The sequence below is a fragment of the Protopterus annectens genome, chromosome 3.part0 (assembly GCF_019279795.1).
Source record: "Protopterus annectens isolate FY-2018-M chromosome 3.part0, PAN1.0, whole genome shotgun sequence".
Lineage (NCBI taxonomy): Eukaryota > Metazoa > Chordata > Ceratodontiformes > Protopteridae > Protopterus > Protopterus annectens.
In genome coordinates, this window is record NC_056731.1 from 1525925321 (window position 1) to 1525951973 (window position 26653).

The window sequence follows — 26653 nt, forward strand, 5'->3', positions numbered from 1 at the left end:
TTTCCTAAAGGCCAAAAAGAAAAAGACAATAATGTGGTCCTTCTATGCACACTTAGGGGGGTGCTGTCTATAATGCAATTAGTAGGAATGTCAGCTTTCCCAAAGGAAATAATAATGCATTTTTTGCATTTAGCTTTAATCCCTGGCTTTGGCACCAATCATTTGTCTGCATTAGCCCTGTTCGCAGTATACTAACATCATTGGGGGATTCAAAGATTGCTCCCAATTTGCAATTTTCAGCAAACTTGCTCAGCCCCAGGGCATCCAAGTTTGCCTGGAGTTCAGAAAAATAAATTCTGATCAGTAAGGGGCCCAGCACAAAACTCTGTGGTACTCCACTGTTGACTGCTCTTTTGCTAAAGGTGACGTCACCCACTTTGATAGTATGTGTCTTGTCTGTGAGCCAGTTGGTTGCCCATCTGGTAACGTAGTGGTTAATTCTCAACTGGGAGAGTTTCTCTATAATACTTGAATGGGGGATTTTGTGAAATACCTTGGCTAGGTCAAGACAGGTAGTATGCACTGTCTTTCCCTTGCCAGGGCCTTGGTGACTTTCTCAAAGAAGTCAACCATATTTAACAAGCATGATCTACCTTTAATGAATCTGAACTGAGTTGGGTCCAGAGTTTGGACATTACTTATGTCCTTGTTACTAAGGCCCACAATTATTCTTTCTATGGCCTTGCAGATGAGGCTAGTCAAGCTTATGTGCCTATAATTCCCAGGTTAGGTGGATGGTCCCCCTTTGTGCAGAGGGATTACTGTTGCTGTTCTCTATTTCACCAGAATAAAAGCCAGTTCATAGACTGTGGTGAAACAGGGATCCAAGTGGGTCTCCTAGGTCATGTTTTAAGATATTTAAAAGGCAACTTGGAATCTTGCCTGGTTCCATTGATGCTGTGTTTTTGGCCTTGGACAGTGCTGAGATGACCTGCCCTCTTGAGATAATAAGCTGAGGAGTGGTGGCAAGTATACTTTGGAGGATGACTGGAGGGGACAGGGGGGGTGAAATTTGCTTCAAATCTGTCAGCTAGCAGGCTGGTTGGTTGTGCTGACAGGGCTGGATACATTCTATGTTAGGCAAGGGATAAAGCTATAAGACTATTTAGGTGCACCCTGAGGAGTCATCCTATGTGTTGAGACTGATGAGTAATATCTCCCATGGCCTGGAAGATGCCGATGACTAGCAGTGGTATGCTGTGTGCCCACAGATGACACACTGATGCTATCTCACTAACAGTCTCTGTATTTTGGTGTGGAATTGCTTGCTCCTGACCAGTTTGCAGCCAGACTCCACCAATGGGCATAGACTGTATGGCTTGTGGAGACAGAATAAATGCGGGGTGTAATGTGTCTCATGGATAATAATAATGCTATTTGTTAAGCCAGAAAAGCCTCCGGGACATGCAGTCCATTTTCAGGGATGACCTGGTAGCAGTGTCAGGTTAAGTGATTTTCTTAAAGTCACATAGGTGGCAAATGAGGGATGAGGAAATCACACTGTTGTAGCACAGGAACTACAGCTAACAACCTTAACCTCTGTGCCAACTGCGAGTATACTGCCAGCTGCCATCATAGGTGTCAGGATGCATCTATGGAGGCTAAATGTGCCACCCTAGACCTCAGCAACACTGTTGTCACTCTGTCTTGGTATGTGGAGTTGATGGATGCCCTTCCACAAGTCATAAAGCACACTTACCAGATCCACATTGCTATGTGCAGTAGCCATCCTTACCTAAATCACTGACCTGCACATGTCAGGAAGAGTGTTGGAACCACGGTGTCACTACACTCCCCCCCCCACACATGTCACTCCCGTATGATGGGTATATCCACTTCAGAGATGTTTCACATATCAGATACTATGTGAGCTGTGGGACTGTCAGGTGCATTGTTCAAGAAAGGCCATATGTTCACCCCATGCCTCTACAGGAGACTTTGTAATACTTGATGTGGGTGTTCCCAACTCATGGAGTGTTGCAGATAATGCCTTTGTGTTACCAGACCATGACACCTGCATTTTGCTATCATCAGCCAAAGGTGCCCTGCTTATGCCAGCCCTGTGTTGTTCTGTTTTTTCTTTTGGACTCTCCTCCAGTGGAACCTGTGAATGTATGAAATTATGTGACACCATTGTTAGCCCACATACAAATGCTTCCATATCTCCAAACATGATAGTACACATGGAAGCAATGCTATAAATTATGTTGGAAGATTAACCTTGGTATAGTTGAGGCTGTACCTTCAGACCAGATGTGCTTGGAAGGCAAATGTGCAAGTAAGTCAATCCCGCCTTTCAGTCATACACTGGTGTTTGCTGCTGTCTACTATAATGGACATTATTAACTTTGTGCTTCCCCTAGTGAGACATTTGTGGTTGGCTCCAGGCCAGCTCTCATGTCCAGGCCATTCCCCAGGTATGGGGGAGGTGATTCCTCTGGCTAGTGAATACCACAAAAAAGAAAATTCTCACTCTCTGACAGTCACTTTTTGTGCTGATGGTGTTCATCTTTGGAGGGCCTTTCTGCTTCACTGTACTGTGGATATTCCTTTACATGTAGTCTCATGTTGGTAACTCTCATCACACCCCAGGTTAGGAGCCTATTATGGCTGCCAACAGCACTAAAATCTTGCATAAGTCCCAGCCAAATCTAGTTCTGGCACTGCTTGTCTGCAGCAACTTTGCCCAGTAGATGCATGGCATGTGAGCAGAGCATGTGTAATGGCAGTTCATTCTCCTGATTATGGCCCAGGTGATCTGAATTTCAATAGCTTGCGAAAGCTTGATAATGGAGCCAAAAAAGATGGGCATGCCCATCCTTGAAGGATGGCACTGATAATCTGCAGGCAGTTAGGTCAAAAGACCCCTTCCACAAAAAGAAGAAAAGTTCATTCTTCTGGTTAGTGAATTTTCTAGGACCAGTCTCTATCTGGTGGCCATGCCAGTACCTTTACACTTAAGGCTAAAACACATCATTCTGTAGGTGTACATGTTGTGCTATGCTATGGCATGCAGGTGATTAGAACCATGGCCTGTCCCAGCGTGAGTCAGGTTAAGAGCTGCATTTACTGTTTGACCTCAGCTTCCCCATATGGTGCTGTAACTCATGCTTGTACTTATAGCCCTGAGTCATGCCCACCCCATATGGCAAACAATCTCTGCAGTATCTATCCTATGTTCATGGCTAGCCCCCACACACACACACACACACACTCTAATGTGCCATTCAGATGTGAAGAAATCCCATTTACACATGCAACAAGACACATGCCACATGGATGTAGAACCTTACGAGACAGACTCTTTCCGTAACTCTGCTATATTCTTTGTCTGCAGTGCTTTTACTTAAGCTGCTGTGTATCTCAATCATACGGTTGTAAGCAGTGTTGCACAGGATGGCAATGATGCTTTATATCATGCTAACAGCAAAGTGAATGTCTTGGACTATTATAATGATTCCCCCCAGGAGAACTCAGTTTATTTCTTTGTTTCACAGAACAAACTTTTGGACCTAGTTTGTCTGGTGGATAGACAGGGAATTGTATAATTGAACTTCTGGACCTGTCTCAGAAGCCCAACAGGTTTCCATATCCAGACTGTCTGGTTCATACCTCTTGCTGTTTGTTGGGTTTAAGGGTATTTACATGACAAATTTGCTTGGGCTTATGTTTATTGGGCTGCTTTAATGTTCTCATTAACCTCACAGCACCCTTGTTACCTGACTAGGAATTTGTTTTCAGTTTTTTGCCTCCTGGTTGTAAAAGTCTCATCCTTGTTCTCTTGTCATAACATCATTTGTTGACTTCTTGTGCTTGGTCTATATGTTCTCTTACAATTGGCAGTATTGGTGCCATCCTCTTTTAAATTTTGGAGACACATTTGAGCACTCATCTGAAAGGAGTGGTCTCTTACTGTCATGCCTCTTTGTCTCCACCTAGAATACCTTGTGTGTTTTCTATGAAGGGGCTAAAGTACTGCTACAATAATGAACATGAATTAGAGGAACAGGGTGCCCTAATTATTTTCATCTTTTTCTATGGTATGCTATAATAAAGATTTTAAAGCTTTATTAAAACATTCCATCCACCTATCGTCTATGGATGATAAAGTGCTTAATTTTTAAGAGTTGACACAATTCCTTCATAACCTTAAAGTTCTAGTCATTTTTTAGTAATATTTGTGTAAAATTAACTGCTAATAAAACAGACAGGATTCCCAAGTGAGTTTCTAATGTCTGAATCTTTAATTTCCTTTCTTGAAATTTTTGTAGCAATAAACATATTTATTTCAAGTTAAATGTTTCCCTTAAAAGTGGCCAACTTAGTTTTAAAAGAAGTAGCCAAAACTGTTTTTTGATTCCAAAATATTCAAACTGCAGAAGACATTTCTTGAATAAACTTAGGAATTTGAAATAAGTCAGTCTTGATCATAGTATTACAATTATAAACAGACTGAATGCTCAGTGTTATTTTAACTTTAACAGAAGAATGCTTGGGCCAAACCCCAGGTAGAATCTATTTTATACTGCCACAGTCTACCATGTTTTTACAATTTGAAAATCTAAATTAATTCTCAAGAAAGCTTTAAGTTTTAAATCTCTAAGGGGAGTTTTTGCAAGTCAGAATTAAGTTGACTTCACCCACGTTTAAGACTGTTGTTGGCAATAAATACAATTAATCTCTGGCATGTGACTGATGGGTGGAAGAGGCAAAGAATCTACGACTTATCTTTCTCAAGGCCAAATTTGGTAGTGTAATCTCCAAAAGTAAAAAGTGTGTCTTGATGGTAAAGAACCTGACACTCTCTGATGATCAGGTATTAAATTTTTGTCACCCATAAAAGTGTCTTTTTGGGAGGCAGTTAAAGTTTCTCATTCCGTTTTACTTGCATGAAGAGAGTTCTTCCAATAATACCTCAATATGGTTTAAGGATTTTCACTTCAGCATTAAAATGTGAATGCCTACTTTTTTGTGGTAAAAGTTGCAAAAGTTATAAATAATTATTTTTTTCATATTCATCAATTTTCACAAAAGAAAAGCTATACAAATATGAAGAGGAATAACAGACATGAAAATAAAACAGTTCACACAGTGCAGAAACAAGTTTACCAGCTAGCTACAAAAATGTCCATGTAACCACATTTTTTATCAATTTATAGCATAAATGAGGTACTGGCTTTAATAAATACAACCTTTTCACTACCGATCTTTACTGCCAATGCCTCATCACCTTCCACCCAATATTGCCCTCAGAAGTTCATCTGCACTTATAACTTAATCTTAGTAGGAACATGAGAACCCATAAAAGGAAATGGTCTTTTAACATAATTCATTACTACCTGCAACATATCCCATCTCTGCTCAGATTAAATCCCTTGCTAGTATACTAGTGCAGTAAATGTAATGCTCTTCACCATTCAAGGCAATAAACCCATCTTCAGATATGTACTTATGAATATTGTCGTTTCCCACAATCAATAAATACATCTTTGGCTCAAAACAAAAGTATAGCAATTTATTTTACTTCTGCAACATACCCTTTCAAAAATAATGCTAATAAATAGTACTTCATCCTAAACAGTCTTCTATAATAAATACAGGTAAATCATGAAAATAAAAAGTAGCATAAATATTAAAAAACATTCTTCATACATATATGTCATATTGCGTTGAAACTCCCTGTTCAGATCATAATTTAATTAAACTTGGGTAACTTCATAATTTTTCTATGCTGATTTTCCCTTTCTCATTTTCTCCCCACTACCACGAGACTCATACATGTAACATGTTGTGTGTGTGTGTGTGTGTGTGTGTGTGTGTGTGTGTGTGTGTGTGTGTGTGTGTATATATATATATATATATATATATATATATATATATATATATATATATACAAATATGCAGTGGATATAAAAAGTGTACACACCCCTGTTAAAATGCCAGGTTTTTGTGAAATAAAAAAATGCGACCACAATAAATCATTTCAAAACTTTTCCCACCTTTAATGTGACCTATAACCTGTACAACTCAATTGAAAAACAAACAAATCTGTTAGTGGGAAAAATATGAAAAATAAAAAACATACAATAAGCTGGTTGCATAAGTGTGCACACCCTTAAACTAATACTTTGTTGAAGCACCTTTTGATTTAATTACAGCATTCAGTCTTCTTGGGTAGGAGTCTATCAGCATAGCACATCTTGACTTGGCAATATTTGCCAACTCTTCCTTGAAAATTGCTCCAAATCTATCAGATTGCGAGGGCATCTCTTATATACAGTAGTTAATTTGAATTATAATGTGAAAAGCAAGCACCTGGGTCCCATTACCGGGGGTGGGGGTGGGGGCTGTAATGCTCTAGGGCTCACCAACCACCCTATATGGCTTAAGATGCACAGCTGACCAGTATTGCCTCTTAACCCTACCTTGCTCCCCAGTCTGTTTCTAAACAGAGCATAAAAACAATGAGCAAGCATAGCAGAGATCTGTATGCATTTATTATTTGTTGCCATTCATTTACCAGGAAAGCCCAACTGAGCAGTGCCCTTTTTCAGCGGAAGCCCAGGGAGAAAAGCTCCATCATATAAGCATCATGTACCTCATTTGCATTGTTACATAACTTGCTGTCAGCAGCATTCACTAGGAACAGTACCATTATTTACACATCCTTAAGACTGATTACACATTTACAAATATTTACAATTTAAGCAAAGTTTTATTTTATCCTCATTAACAAAAAGGTGAAAACATTTTGTTTTTAAGCATACTTTATAAAACAGAATATATGATATTCAGATGCTGTTGCAAGTCTGTGCATTTGTATGAATTTGTATTTACCCTCATAGTCACATTTTTAAATAAACAACAGCATTCTAAAAACATAAAACTGCTTAATTAGGCAATAAAGAATTTTAGTCTTTGCTGAATTTAAAATGATGCTGAATGTAGCAATATTAAAAGGAGTGGATGTTACATACTGAAAACAAAGCAATATGTCTGTATGAAACAGAAAAATAACTTACACAACTGTTTTGTTTTAAACAGCACCAAACCAAAAGCAAGTGCCGTTTGAAGGGCAGGACAGAATGAATCAGCTTGAGAATGAAATTCAGGTACTTACGCAGACAGTACTCAGCCTACAGTCCGTCTTTTCTGATAAGATTGAAGGCCTCAAGCATGACATCCAGTCAGAAACAAGCAAAATGTTCAACACGCTGCAGGATAATCGTGGACCTGACAGTGCTCGAGGTGCTAAAACTGACATCATTTATCCATTTGCAAACATCAGTGACAGCAAAGACAAGTTAGATATCCTCCTTTCCTATTTGGGACTAGAAGAACTTATGCCAAAACTGAAAGAAGTCAACCAAACTTTAAAGAACAAAACAGAGATGTTAGATGAATTACATGGTATGGTGTATAGTCATGATAAACACTTAAAACAGCTACTCGAAACAGTGTCAGATTCTACAGATACACCTCCCTCCAAAGACTATTACCAGGCTTATATTGACCATAAATTTGAGGCTATGAGAACAGAGGTACTTGAAGGCCTTGATAAGAAAATGGCAGATCTGAAAAATGTGTGTGAATATAAGCAATTATCCTACCAGCAGCAGTTGCAGGGAGGAGATGAAGATGCCAGCTACTTAGGAATAGCAGAGCTTTTAGATGAAAAAGAAGCAGATTTAAGAAAAGAGATCAATGAACTGAGAATACAAATGCAAACACAATCCAATCAGGTTGGCTGCTGTGGTACCATTAGCAGCCTTGAGCAGGAAGTTAGGAACTTAGATCAAAAGGCTGACAGAATAGCAGCAGCCAATGTGTTACTGAATGTTAGACTAGATAATGAACTTGCATACTTGTCCGTGCCGACAATTGACAATCATTTTAATGAACGATTGGATGAACTTGATGCTAGGATTAATGTAACAGAGAAGAATGCTGAAGAACATTGCTTTTATATTGAAGAGACTCTCAAAGGCATTATAGCAGATGAAATAAATGGAGTATATGACAGTTTGGATAATAAACTGAAGTCTACCAAAGACAGGTTTAGAGATACATTTGTGAGGATGAACAGTTCTGCAGCTGAGTTTGAGAATTCTTCTCCATGGTTTGGCACAGATACAGATAAAGATGTGCTTAAAGCTAAGCTTCAACATCTTGAAGAGAGAGTACAACAGACTGAGAATTTATGTCAGAGGGAATGTGCAGTCAAAGTGGAACACAGTGAATCCATCTCAGTAGATATGGAGTCATACAGAAATGGTTATGAAGATTTGTTTTTCAAACTGTCAAACAACTCGGCTCTACTAAAGCTTTTAAATGAGACAATGTATAATGAAATTAAGATGATTACACAGAGTAGACCGGACATCAGAACAGTACAACATGATGTAAGCTCTACCAAACTTCACGTTAGTGCCATTGAAAGGAATATTAAGGTACTTGAAAAGGCTGTGGTCAGATTCCAGCAACAGCTTATCAGTATCAACTCTTCATGGGCAAAGATGTATCAAGATATGTTTCAGGATATACAGAAAAAATGGAACACTGCTGATAATGTCATATCCCATATGTCACCAAATGCCAGTCACCTATATACTCTTCAACAAAAAATGGAGCAGCTTAGTAAACGAATTACAACTGAGCTCCACAACTGCTCACAAAATATTCAGGGTACCTCAAAAGGAGCTGCTAATCTTGACAGCAGGATAACGCATGTTGAGAACATGTGCAGTAAGCTGGATTTGATCTCTGGCAGTCTCCAGCGAATTAAAGATGGACTCAATAAACATGTGACAAGCTTATGGACCTGTGTCTCCAACTTAAACAGAACCACTACAAGACATACTGAAGATATTTTAGGGCTTAAACAATCTCTGACTCATATCCAGGCAAGTGATAGAGACCAAAAGGAAACAGAGCCTGCCAACAACCAAACAGAAAAAGACTCTGAAAAAGGTAAGAGCCTTAATTTATTGCATCTTAACTGGAAACTGCAGCGTATTCATTATATTACTTCTTCCATATATCCATGGTTGGTTTGTAGTTATAAGCTGACGATTGTTCTGTCAAGAGATTGGGGACTGAGTGGACAATTCAGCAATATTTTTTATATGATGGAGTAAAATGACCATTAGCCCTCACCCATGGTGCTACTCCCCCTGCACCTTCCCTAACTAATATAAGTAACTCGGGGGGGGGGGTGCCCAACATTACGGTAAGTTACATTACTGTCACTGCTCATTCTTTCTCTATGGCTTTACCACACGTGCTTCAGCTGAACAGCTAACATCAAATAAACGATTACCAGCAAGTTTCAGAATTTGAGGAACTAATTTTTATTATACTGGTGTTATTCTCAATAAAATATGCTTAGGTATCCATGCAATTCTTTTTCATTACATGATCATTTTAATATAATTATTAGTTTTGCAAACAATGCCATTGAGGTACATTATACAAAGAATTGTAAATCATTGCCTTGTTCATCTCTAAGCACTAGCTTGCAACATGTTTGCTTTTTAACCTAAAGTATGCAAAATAGAAACATACAGTATTATCTTTGGTGATTGCTGTGTGCATTCGTTACACCTTTTGAGCGCAGTAGAAAACCCATTGCTATATTTATATAATCATATATATTTGCATATCTGAGTGTGTACATTTCTCAGAAACATTATCCTGCATGTTTTGGAGGCTCAGAATAGAAACTATTTCTGATAAAATGGGTAATCAGTTTAAGAGACAGAACATGTCAACTTTTTTTTTTTTTTTTTGTTAATTTGTAGCTAACCCTCAGCAGGTTGAAGCAGTATTGACTTTCACTATAAAACAAATTGTATCATCACTATTCTTGCAGGTTATTTTGCTGGATTAGCAAGATAAGGAAAACTATCAAGTTACAATCCCATCTGTCTGTGTTCAGTTTGCCTGCTGTAATAGTGTCATCACACCTACTTGGAATAGTAATGCTCTGGACTCAGGAACAATGTTATTTTTCTGTTGCTGATAGATGGGAGGGTAGAATTCAGCATCATTTGCACTGCTTTCCTATACTGTGGCAAGAGTAGGGAACACAACTGCCATGTGTTACAATCTGAGGGACAACAGGCAGTGTTTCAGGTGAAACAGAATGCATAACTCAGTGCACAGCCCAGTCACATAAGCACACCCACTAACCAACTTCTTAGGAGGAAAGGTTACAGCACCATTGTGTCTATTCCAGTAACCAAAGATCTCTGTTCATACTCACTTAGGTGCTCACCTCACCTCTTCATAGATGTCCTTTTCAGTGATTTTCCCAGGTGAAGAATCTCATTTGCAAGGATAAGCATGATACAGATTGCCACTTAATCCAGTGAATAATTCCTGGAACGTGGTAAAAGTGTACAGCATAGTGCACTGGGAAGGACTTTCAGTCAATTGAGTGGGCAAGATAAAATATGAGCAGAACAAACTATATTCCATGTCAAACAATAATTGTTTGTTTTCACTAATGACCCAGTGACCTGAACAATAGATGACCCTTTAATGAGGCAGCATAGTTTAGGGACTGCGCAGGGATAAAGGCAGTATAGTGGCAATCTGAAAAGTGTTTCTAGTGTGATAAGCCAGAAAAGAAAAGAAAGGGTAGCATTAAGGTCTAAAATGGTTGCAAAGGAAATGGAGTGGAGGACAGGGATTTGGAGCTGTGGTAGTGGTGTGAGGGGGGTGCTTTGGAGGAAGCAGATCTATATAAAATGACTAGACTGTATCTCAGCCTAAAGGGACCAAGTATGATAAAAAGTCAGTTGAAAAAATATCACTGCATTAATTATTATCTTTATATAAAACATTGGCATTCCACAGTTGGAATTTTCCTATTGTTTTCTGACATTTTTCATATACATCAATACTTCTAATTGCCGAATTCCATGGGATTGTTAAGGCGTACTTGATCTGCTACCAGAAGATGTAGACAGAATTTCAGTTTAATGTGTCATTTAAAGACATGTTACATATTACATATGAGCTGAGTGGTAGCATTATTCAGTGGTTAGAGTTTCTACTTCAAAGTTGTAGACTCTAGAATTCTGTATGGGTAGAGTTTGCATGATATTCCTTTTTCTGGTGTATAATTTATTTATTTAACATTTCAGTTTCCCCCAACCACATAAATTAACAGAGATGAGCTTTTCTAAAGTGTTCATATGTATTACCCTTGCTCTTGTGGCCCAAGGGCTTCTCTAAAGTGTTCATATGTATTACCCTTGCTCTTGTGGCCCAGGGTCATGTCTGAAAAGGGTTATGCATTCGTTCTGTTCATTTAACTGCTTAAGAAATGATTAAAAAGGAATGACAGCATGCCAAAAGTGCAACACCCCCTGAAGCCACACTACTGTGTTAATGTTATAGTGTGAATCCATGTGCCTAGTGTATGAGGACAGAAACCACAGACAGTACTCAGTAGAACTTTTGTAGTGAGGAAGGCCACAGAATTTCTACCTTCAAATTAAAAAAGTCTAAAAATGTTTTACCCAGACATGTAACAACTTCATAATGTGTTAAACAAACTAACAGGGGTAATAAAATACCCATTGTGGGTTGTTAACCTACAAAAAAAATTACATTTGATCTTTTGTCATTTTCAAAGTAACATTACTGTGGACATTTTTGCTTCTCTAATCCCATGTAGAACCTCTGCACCCTTCTCTTTTAGCATCAAACATGCATGCAATCTGTCGAGCCACTGAAACTGGCTAAACACACAGAGAAAGAAAATGGAACAGTTTTAAATGACTGTTTACTTAATGACTAGTTGCTGATGCAGTGAATTATTAAAATGTGTGATTACTGCATCAGCTAATTGCATAGTATGTTTCAATTACATTAAATTTTAAGTTAATAGAACTATAGATTTGGTATCAACATGCATTGTCAGAACAATAAGAAGTATGAAACTAAATACCTGACATTATTGATTGACTGTAATCTTTGGTAATTTATCATAAAATTTTGAGGGACAGAGCAAAATATGAGGCAAAATCAGAGACACTCTGCAAAGTCGGTGACAGCCAAGAGGTATGGATCTCATTTATTTATATCTCCAACATTATCTAATTGTATACACATGCAATCCATTCCTACAGTCGTTTCCCTTTCTAAATGATCTGTGCAAGAACATGATAAGTGCATCCTCATACTGTCTCTAGGATTGTCATCAGTACAGTGTTTCTGCAGTCAAGAAAACAGATGCCAGTTCCCTTGTGTCACTAAAAATGCTGGTATAGTGTTCTTTATCGTTGCTACTATCATTAAAGCGCAGTCCAAGTTGGACAAAGACAAACTGCAAATTATTAAAACTAGCAGCAGTATCTAGATGTGCTGTGCTTTAATGACAGCAGCAGTTATTTCCTCAGTCTCAACTTCTTTGATAAAGAATTTTGGACAAAACCAAAAATAATGAAGGTGGGGAGATAAGAGACCAAAATCAGGCATGGTATTTAAATGCTCTAAAAATAACTTTTGTATCAACATGCTTTTTCTTAAGAATAAGTATGAAACTAATATCTGTCATTACCAATGGGCAGTAACCATTAGTGATTTACCAAAAGAAAATCAAAGCTTTTACAAGAGACATGGAAAAATATGAGGAATGTGATTTTATATGCTATTTTGCTTTATTTTATTGTTAATTCACAGTACATTTTGAAGTAACATGAACTAAAACAACAGTGCTCTTCAAATGCACTATATTTTATTAAGATGAGTACCTGTTTCATAATTTATTTTAGTTGTATTTGACATTGCTACAAAGATGACATATTCCCTGTAAGTATAAAGTCCTGCACATTACAGTGATAAGAAGATAGAGGAAGTTATTAGGGAGAATTGTAAGGTTTAGTAATACGTTGCAGCAGCAGAAAAGGTTTCAGGGGAGAGCAGAACTATCTGCAGAGTTGTTGTACAAGTAGATGAGAGGAGTTGAGGAGAAGACAAAAAGGATGTAGGTAGTAGAAAAGGAGAAACAAGAATGTGAGTAAAGGGGAAGAGTGGAGGGACATGGAAGTGTGAGGATGACTTGCTAGGGAATGGGAAGGGAGATAGTGGAAGATTAGGAGTGAGTATGGGGGAGTGTGTAGAGGGGGTGTAGAAGGGGAATCAGGGAATGGAACTTAGAGGAGGAGGTAGAGAAGTGAGGTAGGTGGGTGGGAGGTTAGGAGGTACTAAACTAAAAGGCAGAGCCAGGAGTTAAGAAGTTTTCTCGTAAAGGCTTTTTTGAAGCCAAGACTGTTTGGGATGGATCGGATGGTTACAGCTATTTATTTTCCAGGGTAAAGCAACAGTATAACTGTATAAAGAATGACCTAGAGATTTTTTTAGGCTTGTAGATTTCTAACAGAAGTTGGTCAGAGCTACGAGGTGAATGAATGGGTGTATAGAAAGTGTGGAGTGAAGCAATGGAAGGACAGGAAGTATGTTTATTTATTATGACGTGACTGAGGAGAAGTTGTGAGAGGAGGAGCTGGTGAGGTAGTTCAAGCCAGCTGAGGATTTTTGGAGATATACAGTGGTATGAGTTATAAGACTGGTTAGCAGCAAATCTAGCAATTTTGTTGCAGCAGAGCTCTAACTTTGTTTTAAGGGTGGATTGTAGATTGGTTAGGGTAGGTTCATAGGTTCATAGGTAGGTACTAGGCTATCAGCCCTAGGGCCTATACAAGCCCAGCCAAAAAGGTACCCTGGCATTTGCCACCCAAGAAAATTATTTTCCTGTGCCACTGTGAAGCAGAGCCACAGAAGTGATCCCCAGGGTGAATTTCCTATTTCCCATCCAATCATCAAGATTTTTCTTGAAGAGTACTAATGAGGAGCTTTGTTTGATATAGATCGGTAGTTTATTCCAGAGTATGGGAAGTCTCTGGGACAGGAATCTATCCCTCTGGCATGATCTGTTTATTGTGATGACAAGGTTTAGGTTCCTAGAGCGTGTAGCTCAGAGGGATTCAAACTTCTTTAAGTGGAGCATGTCCAACAGCTCTGGGTTTGACATAGCTTTGTATGTTAGGCAGAGATCACCTCTGAGTAGGTGATATGCGACACAGTAAAGCTGGAGTTTTTGAGACGGTCTGCGTAGGGCATCTGTTTGAGGCCAGTAATCCTCTTTGTGAGGTATTTCTGCGGCCTTTCCAGTTGTTGTAGATGTCTTGTGAGGTACATACCAAAAGGGGCGTTGTACTGAGTGATGGGTAGAGGGGAACAATGACCTCATAGAAGGATTTCCTGACTACTGTGGTGATGTGATTATCAAAGGAGAGACTACTGTCCACCTGTGTCCCAAGGTCTCTTATCACACTTTTGGTGTTAAGTATACTACCGCCTATGTTGTAGTTCATGGGTGCAGAGTTTTTGCCAAAGGGAATGACAATGCACTTTTTGGCATTGAGCTTGAGGCCATGGCTTTGACACCAGGCATCTGTCTCAGTGAGGCCCTTTTGTAGGATGTCCACATCATTAGGAATTTCATTATGGCTCCTAGTTTTCCGTCATCTGCAAACTTTGTTAGCCAAAAACCTTCTGTGTTCAGAGAAGTAGATACCAAACAGGAGAGGACACAGGACTGAACCCTGTGATACTCCACTTGTCACTGGTCTGAAGTCAGATTTGGAGTCTGCTACTTTCACAATGTGGGTTCTGTCAGTGAGCCAGTTGGCAACCCATCTTGTGACATAGGGATTTATACCTAGTTTAGTGAGTTTATCTATAATTCCAGAGTGGGTGATGGTGTCGAAAGCCTTGGCAAGATCTAGATAGGCTGTGTGAACCACCTTACCCTCGTCTACGGCTTTGGTGACTGCTTCAAAGAAGTCTATCAGGTTTAGGAGACATGATCTGCCTTTTAGAAACCTGAACTGGGTGGGGTCCAGTGTTTGGACATTACCAATGTCTTTGTTTATATAAGTTCCATGATGATACATTGCATGGCCTTGCAGACCAGGCTTGTCAGGCTAATGGGGCAGTAGTTCCCGAGGTCCGTGGTGGCTCCCCCCTTGTGGAGTGGGATAACTGTCGCTGTGCACCATTCAGTGGGTACAAAGCCTGAGGTGAGGCTATGATTGAACATGGTACTTAGGTGGGGTGCCAGTTCGTTCTGTAGTTCATGTAGAATGCAGCCTGAGATGTTGTCTGGTCCCATGGATGCTGTGTTCTTGGCTTTGAAGAGTGTGGTTTTTACCTGTGCAGCCGTGATTACAGGAACTTTGCATTCTTCCGGTATAGAGATTGGTTCATTAGGGGGTGAGAGGGGGGTAAAGTTAGCACTGAACCTATCTGCCAGGATTTTGGAATATCAGTTGGGTCTGTATATTTAGTGCCATTGTGCTGTAACTCAGAGCAGATCTGAGTGTTGCCTTTGGGATTCTTGACATAGCTATATAATGCTTTGTGTTTGTCTTTAGAATCAGTGCCAATTTTGTTTTCATAAGTAGCTTTGGAGGATTTTATCAGGGATCGCAGCTTCTTACTGAGGCTGACCAGGGAGCTCCTCCACTCATGGGAGGAGAAGCATAAAGTTGGATGGAAAGAAGATAATCATTAGCAATGGGAAGTTTAGTGTCATTGGTGAGGAGTTTTTTTGTTCTGTAACACCTCCCCAGTTTTTGGTGAGTTTTTTGTAATGCAGTTTTGGACGTGTAGGTCATATTTTAGTTGATCATCAGTGATAACATCCAAGATATTAGTGTGTGTGTGTTGTTACTTCTGTTGGGATGTTGGCAAGAGACATAATGGCAAAGGATGATTTTTGGTGAGATAGAGACGTTGGGAGGAATAGAAGTAGTTTGGGTTTTTTGGGTTGAGAATAAATTGTTTTGTTTTTTTGTTTTGTTTTTCCATATTATTCCCCTGAAATCAGTCAAATGTTTAAATTTAGCTTCCATTGGTTCTTCGTTTTTTGGTGGCATACCCTGACCATTAACATTCCATGTGAATAATCTACTATTACACATATAGTAAATGTTACTTCTCTGTTCCTTTGTATTAAAAGGGCACACAATCTTATCATGGCTTCATTCTGCCATGTCATGTGTGCCTTTTCCAAGGCATTTCCATAATTTATAGCCCTAATTGCAATGTTTCTAATCACAATATTTATATACATACATGCACACTCCCTCAACACTAAACTCCCTGACATGTACTTCTAATGTCATTTCTCCCATTGAAACTAATGGGAGAATGCAGACTTATGGCATGCTAAACAGTGCAACTGGCAGGGTTGATTTACACACCTGAGTGATTCTGTAAATCACTCGGCTGTATAAAGTAATTACCACAGGCATTTGTAGGGGAGAGCATATGACTTATTATCATATACCACTCCTCTAGAATGCCTCTTTAATATTTGCAGTAAGCTGGTGAGACTTCCCACTCCAATGATTCTACAGGCCATAAAGAAACCGTACAGTAGGGTCATCTCTGAATCAGAAAAGGCTTCCACCAGAGGTAAAATGTTTGAGTTAGGGCTTATCGCTGGTGTCAACCCTTTCTGAATCACTGAGGATGTTATCATTTCTAGATCTCATTACTCCATTTAGTAGTGTGCAATAATTCCAAATCATGAAGCACCTTCATTACTGTATTATGAAAGTAGCTCTCTATGGAGGATGTATTCAGATATGCTAATATAATGTATTCTATTATTTTACCCTCTTTAGTAAATGCAAATGCATGTTAATTTACATTTGTCATAAGTACGACATGACCTGAAATACTCAAAAAGAAAATTCACATTGTGATACGCAAACAGTTTATGTAATCTATAAATAAGTTGCATTATGGCACAACAAGTAGCAAGTGACTTATTGTACTGCGAATTAACCTGTAGGATGAGAGTTTCTGTACAATAAGGTGTAAGAAATGTATATCTTAATAAATCAAACAATATAATAACACAGCAAGATGTTAATGAACATTATGACAAGCCCAGTCAATAATGTGGTTCTTAAAACAATAAAAGTGGTAGCATGACTACCTCTCTGCTCCATAACAGTAGAATATACACTAGGGTGCTTTGGCCCCATATTTGTCAGTGGGTCATGGGGGGGTGAGGGGCTTAACATATCTATGGGTAATTCTATTGTCTGGGCACTACCTTGTACACCATGTCAGTTCATCTTGCCATTGATAGAACTGCATAAACATGTAGTGAGTGCATCGTGCCACAAGGCTGAACGTACGTTGTATTGTAGGGAGCTGCATATGCAAATAATTCACTGTAGACTGAAAGTGCTCTCTCCTGGATGCTAAAATATGCTGAAATATTAGCTAATGTGTGGGACCTGGAGAGGCCTACCCACAGGCAGATATATTTTATATTCATGATTGTGATGTGGGAAGGTGGCTATTGTAAACCAGAAATTTTAAGGTTATTGTAAAAGTTGTGACTGGGATGTGGGAGAGGAACTAGTCTGGACACATGCACGTGTACTTTTAAACTCAGGAGAAGGTTGAAGGACAGTTCTACCCTTATACTGAACACTGTGTTTCACTACATATGAGAGGAGATAAGGGGGTTATATTTTTTCCATGGCTGGCTTAAAACAGGTGTGGAGGATTGGGATTTACATATATATATATATATATATATATATATACATATAAATATATATATACTGCCAGAGGACATATGACTACTGATGGATAAGTTGAAGAGGGAGACTAATTGGATACACACATTTGTTTTATTATTATTGCACATGACAGAAGTAGAAGGGCTAACCTATGAAGTATGTTCTACTGTCAGTAAAGGGCAAAAAGGGTCTCACTATACAGTCCCATCAATATGATCAACCAGAATGCTTAGTGAATACCTCAACACATTGCCAGGCACGTATTTTGCAGCCTACAGTATCAGACTGCATTTTTGGCAGTTCTGGATTGTGTTGCTCAAGCTGGATTACGGCAAGCTCTTATTTTTTTTTTGATGGCTCTAAATCAGTTTCCATTGCCTGCCATGTTCATAAACTGAATAAATACTGCATGTATTTGCAATGGACAGGGAGGTACCTGTTTTGGCTAGATACACTTTTTCTCCATTAACAATTATCTAAATCCATTGCTAAAGTTCTTCCCTCTTCAAACCTGAATAGTCCTTACCAGCAGTGCTGTATAACATTGTATTTGTATGCAAAAGATACTAATCATTCTAATCACTTTCCCAATGGCTTTAACATGTTTAGACTGTTTGGTAACTTTTTTTTTTATACTGACTAGACAATATGTATTACTTTATTTCTGGACTAACCATATCTACTAGTTCATATCTTTTTTTTCACTAAATCTTACTTAGGAATTTATGGCTAATGAAACCATTTCTCACAGTGGTTTACTAAGAATAACTACTTTTAATAGTTATGGACTGTCCTCCTAGAATTCCCTAGCCGGATTCAGTAAGAATGAGGTGTCAATTGATTCTTCTGGAAATAAGTGCTGCAATAGTATTAATTTAACTGCTGTTTCAAAACTGGTGCTTTTCTATGAATTTACCAAAGAGAAGGGAAGAGAAAGGTGAATACTAGAATTTTTTCATGTAAAAACAGGAGCTAATATAAGCGCTCATGTACTATATGCTCACAGTGCACTTACTTGTTGCCACTTGCTCAAATAGGCAAGTGCTCAAACTCCCATTAACTCAATTCCCCATAACTACTCAGCTTCCATAACTCTACCAGAACCCTAACTCTAAACCTGAAATCGCGCCCTGCTTCATAAACCTAAAACACACTTCTCACTCCCTAAAACTAAAAGTCCCTTCCTGCTCCCTAAGCCTAAAACTCACTTCCTGCTCGCTAAACATAAAATCCCCCTTACACTCCCCAAACCTAAAGCTGCCTTCCCACCAAAACCATAAACCACATTCTCACCCCCCCACAACACACAGTCCCTTATCACGGCTGCTTCAATGATCTCACTCAAATAGTTTGTTCGGGTAAGCTGTGACAGATGCTCGCCTGGAAATGATATTCCAGTGCAAGCTGCAGCTTATCCAGGCTATAAAATATTAGAGTCCTTGGGTTCAACTCAGTTGGTTTTGAGCACTTGGGACTCACACAGTTGTAGAACACCCTAAAAACAAGTAGGTTCCTTTTCTTAAAAGTAATGGCGATCTCAGCGATGATTATATTAAGGACCAAGGGTGGGAGGATGTGGAGGTTCCCCCAGCACACGTACGTGCACGCACACACACACACACACACACACGCACACACGCACACACGCACACACGCACACACACACACACACACACACGCACACACGCACACACGCACACACACACACACACAATTTTGGAAAAAATGTTCATATAATTGTGTGCATTTGATGCGGTATGGTTAATATGTTAGAGGAGATATGAAACAATCTTCTCTTTTTCTACCTAGTAATTTTATATTTAATTTTATATCTAGATAAAAGATGAGAACAAAATCCATTTTAAAGCAACTGCAGGGTAGATATGCTAAACTTTTGCGAGCAATTTTGCCTACAAAAAAAAAAAATCAAAAACTACACAGCATCCTAAGTAATGGTTTATCTTGTTTAAAAGATATATTTCCTTCCCGAATCCACTGCCAGATGTGAATAAACACAATTGTATGTATGATGCCCTTAACAGCTCATCATATACAAATGTAAAAAGAAATGCTAATTAGAACATGGTTAATAGATTTCAAGGAAAAATGGCATTTTAGCAGTATCTCATTATATCTGATATATTTTCATTATATAAATGCCTGCTTCAATGCTTTATTTATTTATAGGTTTATAGGTTATTATTATCATTATTATTGTTGTTATTGTTATTATCATTATTATTTATTGATATGTTATTGTTATTAGCAGTAGTAATAGTATTATTATTTGTAACCTAACCTGCTACACCGTAGTATTTTTCCATCTCACCAGCATACCTTAGTTTTGTCTCTTAACACATACACTCACCTATATGATTTACACTCATTTAGCTTGTGTTCCACACCACTTGTATACCATGTAAATATATTTTTCTTCTTCTTTAAATTCCTTTTTCTATATTAGAATTATAACCTTTATAACAATATCTATGCATTAGAAGTGTTCTATTATTGATCGATCTGTATATTACCTACACTTTTATTCTTACCGTTAAAAATTGTTTTTGTTTCACTTATCTAAAGTTTTTAACTTAATTACTGTTTGTTTTGCTTATGTATTAAAATTGTTTATGTACTGGAGCTTTTCTTCTCAGGTCTCCACTGAAAATGGACTCTTGGCTCAGTTGGACCAACCCAGTTAACAAATGTCAAATAAATAAATAAATATTATCATTGTTGTTTTTAATATTATTATTGTGTTGTTTTCCATTTCTAGAGCTAAAGCTGTAATATTTCAGACAGTAAAAGTGATCACAAAGCACAGCGCAAACAATTCCGGTGTAGAGAGTCTAGTAAACATCAAATAACTTTCACAACTCAGTTCAAACTGACTTGGACAGCCTGCTTTCAAACATCTTAACACAATAATAGGTACAAAAAGATGGCTCTACTAAGACTGTAGGCTGCCAGATGTAAGGCAGGCACTGTTCATAAAAACATAATGCTCTGCTATAATCAATATTAAAATTGTACACATACATACACACACACACACACACACACATATATATATATATATATATATATATATATATATATATATAGTGTGTATGTGTGTGTGTGTGTGTGTGTGTGTGTGTGTGTGTAATTGTAGGAAGGAACACTTTTTTTTTAAACCAGTGAAAGCTTGTAAACTAAAAGAATCCATGACAGAAGCAAACAGTGACGTTCAGTCTAAGATCTCTAAAGGTTTAAGGAAACTAGTCCCTTTCCCAGTTCACATCTCTAAGGAGGGACATGTGATGCAGCTGTGTGTGCTGGAAGGAGGGACTTCATAGTTAAAGAAAATCTGAGCCAGGTAGTGCCATGTACCAGTGCATACCAGGAGGGATAGGAATGGATATTTGGATATTTTCTAACATAACTCTACCTTCTTACTTTGTCATTAATGAATCTGGGATGTTTGCTTGAGAATCATAGGAAAAAAATGCACCTTTAACCAAAAAGTGTTTGTCATGGGTGGCAAAGCGACCCCTTCCATATAGGGGGCTATGTCACTGTACCCCTCAACTAATATACTCATCACCTAGGTTGGTACACCTTACAAAAAGGAGCCTTCCCCCTTTCACAGTAACCCTACACATTTTTCTTCAAAATCAAACTGCAGAAAATGCTGATTTGGTCAAGTTGCAGCCAGACAAATTTCCATTGCTAACAATTAGCATTAGAAAAGCAGGCCCTGTCATTTGATATTTGTCTGAATAAGCAAGAAAAGTCCCAGATGTGTTCCATTAAAATTCCTTTGTTTAAAAAAAAAACTTCAACTGCTTACAGCAAACAGTTCTTGCTTTGCCAAATACAAACAAAAGCTTTGTTCTTCCTGGGACTACCTTAATGTGCAGAGAACTGTGGTTTTAATTTTCTTGCAGTTACTGTAGTTCTTTACAATTCAGAGGGGTGTTTGTTATGGCTAGATTCCTATGAGTGTCTATTCTGAAATTATTGATTATGGCTATTATCATCTCTGGGATTTGGTGTGGCATGAGCCATCACACAGTCCTAGTGACAGTCCCTACATTCCTGTTTTGTCTGATCATCACCATAGTCATCAGCATCCTGATGGACCCGTGCCTATCCATATAAGACAATGTTAGAAGACACCTGGTTTGATGACATTAATACAGGATCTCTAGACTCTTCAAACTAGCTGATTCTCTGAGTAAATAATGGAGTCTTACTTAGAGTTAGTAAAAACAATTGAGCAGCACCACCACTGAATGCTCAAATCTTTTTAATTAGTGAAAAGATAATGCCAGTGTAGGTTTTTACCCAAGACTAGGACTGCAACAACACCCTCATATAATTTATACCAGCATAAACTGATATGTTTGACCAATGATGACTTCGTTAACTTACAGCATATATCTCAGCTCAGCTGTCCCTGACTTTGCAGAACATCCCTGATTTTAGGTCATATTTGTGTTCCATCCCATGTAAAATGTTTGATTTTCTAATAAATCACTAAGGATTATAGTCAGTAATTATTAACTTTTTATGTGAATTAGAGTAATATTTAAAAATTGTGTCTGATTTTGGAATCCACCCCACCATTATTTTTGGCTTTGTCCAGATTTCTTGAGTAAAGAAGATGAGAGGCATAACTTGCAGTATGGCATAAATACATATACAGACAGCAGCCTGAAACAGAATATAAAAGTACTTTCATTAATTAAATACACAGAAAAGCATACATTTAAAAAAGTGAATATCATGCAGGCATTAAACAAACTAAATATTTTAAGACTTTTTGATTTAAGCATAAACTTGGTGGAGAAAGTTTCATTTAATCCTTTCCCAAAGTTGATGTTGTTGTTTGTCTTTTCAGCTTTTCACATTTAGGGGTCACCACAGCGGAACTCCGATCCGCTAATGATTGGCAGTCGCTTTTTATGGTGCCGAGTTGCTAGCCCGACGCCCAACCTTCAGCAAAGGCACACCCATTCACGCATGTCTTTCGGAGGCCACTCGACCACGGGGATGACATGCAGACTCCACACAGAAGGCACTCCAGCCGAGAATCGAACAAGAGAACCTCTTGCTGTGAGGTAACAACGCTACTGCTGTTAATCCTTTCCCAAAGTGAGAGGGTGAAATAATCCACAGCAGCTTTGTTTCACTTTTCCATGTACTAAATTCTACCCTCCCCCAATATCAGTTTAAAAACACGTTCTAACACTTGTAATACAAAACATGCATGCCATGGAAAGCTCTGTTGCATTTTGGTAAAGTATTTTTAGAATCATCATTCTTAATATACACAAGATGCTTCCTGATTCTGCTTCTCAAATACCATCTTGTTTTACTATTTAACAATGTGGGAACATCCGTCACAGAGTTATAAACAAATCACACAAGAGGTATTGCATATGTCATGGTGGTAAGTATATTATTTGAAATGAATGATAGGAAATTCAAAGCCTGTTTCATGTATCAATGACAATGCAGACATCACATTTAAAAGTATCTCTTGTTAACTTTCTTAACCTTATTTTGTTATAGATTCATTAAACTTCCTACATCTTTGGTTAAAAAAAATGGAACAGCTCCTATTATCTTTGGCTGTCTGGACTTCTGCTACTAATATATGCCAGTTATTTTAAACAATATTATTTTTATACCTCCACTTTAAACATTATATAATAAACAAATATATTTTATCAGTACTGCAGCAGAAATCTTAAGCAGCATCTCTGTACAAAAAAGACTCACCTTAGCTCACAGATCCAAAAGTTACCAGCATTCTATACCAAGCCTTATGGTAAATATGGTTTGATTTTGTTTGTTTGGCTTTATAAAGTCAAAGTAACTTTATTGTCATTCAACCATGCATACTATGCAGCTGAAAAAAAATTTGTTCCTCCAAGCTCATGCACAAAATACAGAAACACAACAATAAATAAATAAGAAGCAACAAAAATAACATGTACAGCAACAGTAAAAAAGAAACAACTGAAGACCGTGAAGCTTTGAAAACTGAGCATGATTCATCTCCCATGCATCACCATCAACATATATGTCCCAGTCTTTTCCTCTGACCTTCCTTTCGGCACCACAAACCTTACAACCGCTGCTACCTGCAGGCCTGAATGGCCACACCATCACCAGAAACATCCAAGCCTAAGTCCTTCCCTCCGACCTTTCTTCTGATCACATAACCTTGCAACCAGCAAGTCCAAAGTCATTCCTTCCATCTCTGATCCTCGCGGACCACCATCCAGACCATCACCATTTCCGTTTTCTGACACCAAAAGCCACATCTCAATGAAACAAATATAGTCCATTAAATCCATGTATTCTGCTTCCCCCAGTCCTCATCAGCTTGGCTCACCTCTGCAGGCCCAAACTTCCACCACTCTGAATGTTTCCAAGAAACAGGCAATAATTTCCAACGAGGACAACAACGGACCATTGGACACCATGAACATCGCTGCTGCAACATACTGCAACTCAACAGACAAAAAAATGACTCACCATCTCAAGAAAAAAAACACAATATACACCACAAAACAAAAAATGCACAATGGGAGCCTGAGAAGTCACTGCCATACAAGGCACCGCCATCTTGCCATACTGTTAATAATAATATGGAGGGAGAGCCATAATTAGATCAGAGCAAATGAGGCTGGCAGTTGCTGATTGCTGATGAAGCATGAGTGTAGAACTGAGTGATATTGGAGCTTCTTAAATAAATGTCAATACTGCATTCGCACTTTAGTTAGGAGTTTTGCATGTTAGTTTTTTTGATACCTCAGCTTTGGGTTGAGGGAGCACCAGTGTGGAAAACTGCCTAAGGAGGCATATGACAAAGCTATAGCTTTACATGGAGGATTATGATCTGGTCTTCAATCACAACCAACTTATGTGTTTGATATATGGAGAGCAAGGCATTTGCCTTGAGAGAAGTGCGACTGCATAATAAATCGATACAGTTGGAGAAAGCTGAGCATAATTATACCAGATGGAACATGGAGCTTTAGCTTCCCTGATGTACTAGCATGTGAAGCTTTAGTTTCCCTGATGTACTACTAGTTGCAGTTACAGTCTTTAATGCTATAACACACTTAGAGCTACTATATAGACAACAGCTTTAAAAGCTGTTATTTCACCTTTTTGTGTCTTGTTTGGCAGAGCAGCTTTCAAAGCTGTGCAAGTACTTCTGATGCTTTTCTGTTGTGGTTACCATATGTGCTGCAGTATGAGACCTAGTCATAATATCATTCAAAGATACTAAACAAAAGTTGTTACTCACCTTTGAAAGTTGTTAAGACTGCGTCTCCTACTGCAATAGTACTGAAATGGCTTATCTTTCTGTCAATTTCAGGCACTAGAACAATGTTGCTTTCTAAAAGTTTCATAAATACTGCGGTCTGTAAGATTTTCTTCCACTTTGTCTTAGACTTCATTTTTAACAACTGCATCTTTAGAAATCGACACAGTAGCAGATGCACACGGTAGGGTCAAAGTGTTGTTTTTTAACATAATTGTTGGCTGTCTTGGGTGCCTTTGGAATATTTGAGAACTGTAATTGAGATCCTTGGAACTAAATGAAGAGCTTGTGATATCTGCCGCTACTTGAACTACTTGAGGTACAGCTGACTTAGAGTTAGTATATATAAATAGCAGGAGTATGGAAGTACAGTCCTCCATATCAGGGGCCGCAATTGGTAAAGCTCGTTATAAAAACATTTAAAAATGTAGCTGCAAGTTTCCAAATGTGATGCTATTCCTTTTAAATGTCACATTACTTTTTGAAATGTCAGGACTTGCATTAAGTCTCACAATTCTCATAGGGAGGTACCTAGTTTATTATTTTATTGACAAGTCAAAATAGCAAGTTTTTAACACAGTTTTATAAAAAAAAACTATATAGGTTAGTATACAGACTGGAAACAGTGGATATTTTTGTGACCATCTCTGTGTGTGAAAATCTAGTACTCTTTGTGAAGGATGCAGGAGAATTCTTCTTTTCCTAAGTTGCATTAACCTCAGAGTTATTTAATTATATTACCTACAATGGGTGATGGAGAACACATGCTTAGGAACCTCCTACAAATGTGTGAATCTTAGAGACTATATATGCATCCAGTAGTACATACATAAACTTCTCAAGGACCTTACCAATAAAGTGAAAAACTGAGATACATCTGCGATTATCACATCTAAACTGGCTTTGTTGAGGATTGGGCTATGTAATGCCTTCTTTAAAACCTATGGAAAAAAATCAGTCTGGTAAAGAACCAGGCCCAACACCTCTAGACATGGTGCAATACACATAGTGAGGCAAAAATCCAATCTAGAAGTAGCATTGCACATTATCCGCCCCCTGCACCACCTTATTAATGGGTGCTATCCCTAACCCTAATGCTGCCCCTTCCCTCAACCCTAACCCACACCTTACCTGCATAAAAGCCTTTCTGTAACACTGCCACTACAAAAGCACACTTAGACACACAAACATTCACAAACACACACAAACAACACTATTTCTATCCCCTAACCTAACCCTGACCTTAAGCCTAACTACACAAACTCACACAGAAACATACATTTATCCTTCACTCATCCCTGACCTTAACCCTAACTCACATACACATGCAGAAACACATACAAACAACATTATATATATCCCCTAACCTAACCCTGACCTTAAGCCTAGCTACACAAACACACAGAAACATACACTTATCCTTCATTCATCCCTGACCTTAACCCTAACTCACATACACATGCACAAATACATACAAACAACACTATATCTATCCCCTAACCCTGACCTTAAGCCTAGCTACACAAACTCACACAGAAACATACACTTATCCTTCACTCATCCCTGACCTTAACCCTAACTCACATACACATGCACGAACACATACAAACAACACTATATCTATCCACTAACCTAACCCTGACCTTAAGCCTAGCTACACAAACTCACACAGAAACATACACTTATCCTTCACTCATCCCTGATC

General features: G+C 38.3%; 1 protein-coding gene across 1 annotated transcript in view; it reads left to right on the forward strand.

Moving 5' to 3' along the window:
- EMILIN2 (elastin microfibril interfacer 2) overlaps positions 1-26653 on the forward strand; it is a 566143-nt gene that overhangs the window by 212968 nt on the left and 326522 nt on the right. The window contains exon 4 of the mRNA XM_044065564.1: positions 7045-8970. Within this exon, the coding sequence (XP_043921499.1) occupies positions 7045-8970 (1926 nt within the window). The remainder of the gene's footprint in view (positions 1-7044; positions 8971-26653) is intronic.